Source organism: Chinchilla lanigera, unplaced genomic scaffold (genome assembly GCF_000276665.1).
Source record: "Chinchilla lanigera isolate Chin_1 unplaced genomic scaffold, ChiLan1.0 scaffold00041, whole genome shotgun sequence".
Classification (NCBI taxonomy): Eukaryota; Metazoa; Chordata; class Mammalia; order Rodentia; family Chinchillidae; genus Chinchilla; species Chinchilla lanigera.
This window is the reverse complement of record NW_004955442.1, coordinates 16,757,667-16,760,109: the sequence shown is the minus strand read 5'-3', so window position 1 is coordinate 16,760,109 and position 2,443 is coordinate 16,757,667. Positions and strand designations below refer to the sequence as shown.

Below are 2,443 nucleotides of genomic sequence, written 5' to 3'. Positions count from 1 at the left end.
GCGGGCCGCCCTCGGACCCGAGCCCGGCTCCGCCGCTGTCGGGAGATCCCGCGGCCGGCTCGGAGGACGGCGCGCGCCTCCGCGCTGTGTTCGACGCCCTGGACGGGGACGGGGACGGCTTCGTCCGCATAGAAGACTTCGTCCAATTCGCCACGGTCTACGGGGCGGAGCAGGTAACGGGCTGGCGGGGAAGCGTGGGCTCGGGGGATGTTTGCGGGAAGAGAGTCTGCGCGGGGAAGCCGGGTCACCCTCCGCTGGCGCCGCACCTGCTACGGCTTCTGGATAGAGGTAAAGAAGGGACCCTCTGCGGTCCTAGTGAGGACGCAGAGGCCGGACTGGTAGACGCCTGTTTTGGGCATGGTCACTTTACCGTGCATCCTCGACGTTTGTTGTAGTAGATTTCTTCTTATTTGGGAGACGCTTCCATGCCTTCCATGACAAGGATGGGGAAGAAAATGAGCCGGGGTGTCCCATGACACTTGCGACTCTAGCGGAACTCCTATCAGGGCCCCCTCCACTCCTGTCTGAAAGGTGAGCCGCGCAGCCAGCGACGGAGGCACCGTAGGCACCGTGAGTCCCACTCTGCCCGAGGCTGCTGGGGAAACTGACCAGGAGACCCCGACCTTCCTGTTGCCCTCAGGACTCACTAGAGTCTTGGTGTAGGCGACAGCGGAGCTGTGAGTGCTCGATTTATAACCCTGAAGACATCGAATAGGTTACCATGTTCACTTTGAAGTATTTTAGTGGTAGGAAATCCCTGAAATGGTGAACTGCTGATTTTCATACGTTGTTCGTTTCTCACACGCAAGCAGACATTTGTTAAGTGGGTGTTCAAGTACATATGCATGTTTGAGCCAAGAAGTCTTTGAGACAAAAGGTATAATTGACGCTCTGCTGTTCAGGGTGTCAATCACAACATTTAGAACCCTTGTGAAGAACCTCCTTGTCCCCTGAATATGTATAGTATGCATTGAGCAGTTGGTGTGAAGAACCAGATTCCAGTAATTCAGTGCTCCCTGCTGAGTTTATGCCTAGAAAGATGTATAAGTGCCTGCAGCTTCCTGGACATCAGTGTTCAGGCAAATAGGGCTCCCATTCTTAGCTCTGGGCTGGAAGAGATCGTTGGGGTAGGTTCAGTGGGAAACACCTATGTGCCTGATGATTTCCTGTATGATTAACTTGGGTTGTAGCTGCTGGTCCAGGCTCTTTTTATGTTTTTCCTTCTTACTGCTGGGGTGAAGAGTCCCTTGAGTATCTTTAATGGTAGCTTACTAGTGGGATGTGTTTTCTCTGCAAACTTTTGCTTTATTACACCAGATAGATATGTCAGGCCGGTGCTACATTTATGCTCTTCTTTACCATAACCTGACTCTGCTCACTTGTGTTTTCACTGACTCATTGCCACTGTTCTCTGAGGTGGGAACTAGGCAAGCAGGTTTCATCCCCACTTTACAGGAAGCTCAAAAAGATTAAATGGCTTTCTTTGGGCTCCATAGGTAAGGATAGAGGTAGGTCTTCGGCTCCTCACTTGGAGTTGACTCCTTTTAGATGTGTGGCTTAGAATATTCCTGCCAAGTTTCATTTTTTGACTTCCACAAAACTCTCTTTGAGGAACATATCTTATTATAATGTCCCCAGTTGATCACAGTGGGAAAAACTTTAGATTGATTTTTGAGGCTGAGCTTTCTTGTAATCACAAAATAGAAATAGGTCAAAAGCTGGAGATGGTTGTGCATGTCTGTAATCCCAGCACTTGGGAAGCTGAGTGAGGATGATCACCCAGAGTTCAAGGCCAACCTGGGCTCTACATACTGAGTTCAAGGTCAGCTTGAACTACACAGTGAGACCTGGTTGCCAAGCAAACAAACAAACAAACCAAAACCCAAAAACCAAAACACCAACAAAATGGAAATGCATCAAAATTGTTTGCTCTGATGGCTCCTGGTGGGTTTAAAGTTTAGGCGAGGCTCAGATGACTCAGGGTTTAGTGGGAATGGAGTGTGGGGAGATGTCCTATAGCATGTCCTATAGCACTACTTCTTACTCCTTAGGAAGCAGCAGTGTTGAGTGCTGATCTGGGTGCTTGGGCTTGGACTAGCTTCTGGTGAGAGTGGAGGAGAGCTCTTGATTTCTTTGAACTGTCTTAGCTACTATTTTGGAGGAGATAATATACAGAGTAATGACAGGTTGGTTTTTTTGTGTCTGTAAGTTTTGATATGAATGACTCAGGCTTGTTTTCTCCAAGTCCAAGTGAGAGTACAGTATAGAGAAGAGGACAAGAAATATTTGCTGACAATCAAATAGTTTAAACTGAAATATTCTGGCCCTTGTTGAATATTTTAAAACTTTTAAAATATGCGGGCTGGGGGCTGGGGACTTAGCTCAGCGGCAAAAGCGCCTGCCTGGCAAGCGCAAGGTTGTGAGTTCGGTTCCCGGTACCGGA

The 2,443-nt window shown here is 48.9% G+C and overlaps 1 protein-coding gene across 2 annotated transcripts in view; it reads left to right on the top strand.

Annotated features, from left to right (window-relative positions):
- Rab11fip3 (RAB11 family interacting protein 3 (class II)) overlaps nt 1-2,443 on the top strand; it is a gene marked incomplete in the record, with an annotated part of 82,528 nt that overhangs the window by 554 nt on the left and 79,531 nt on the right. For both annotated transcript variants that reach the window (XM_013517819.1, XM_013517818.1), the window contains 1 exon segment: nt 1-173. In XM_013517819.1, coding sequence (XP_013373273.1) covers nt 1-173 — 173 coding nt within the window.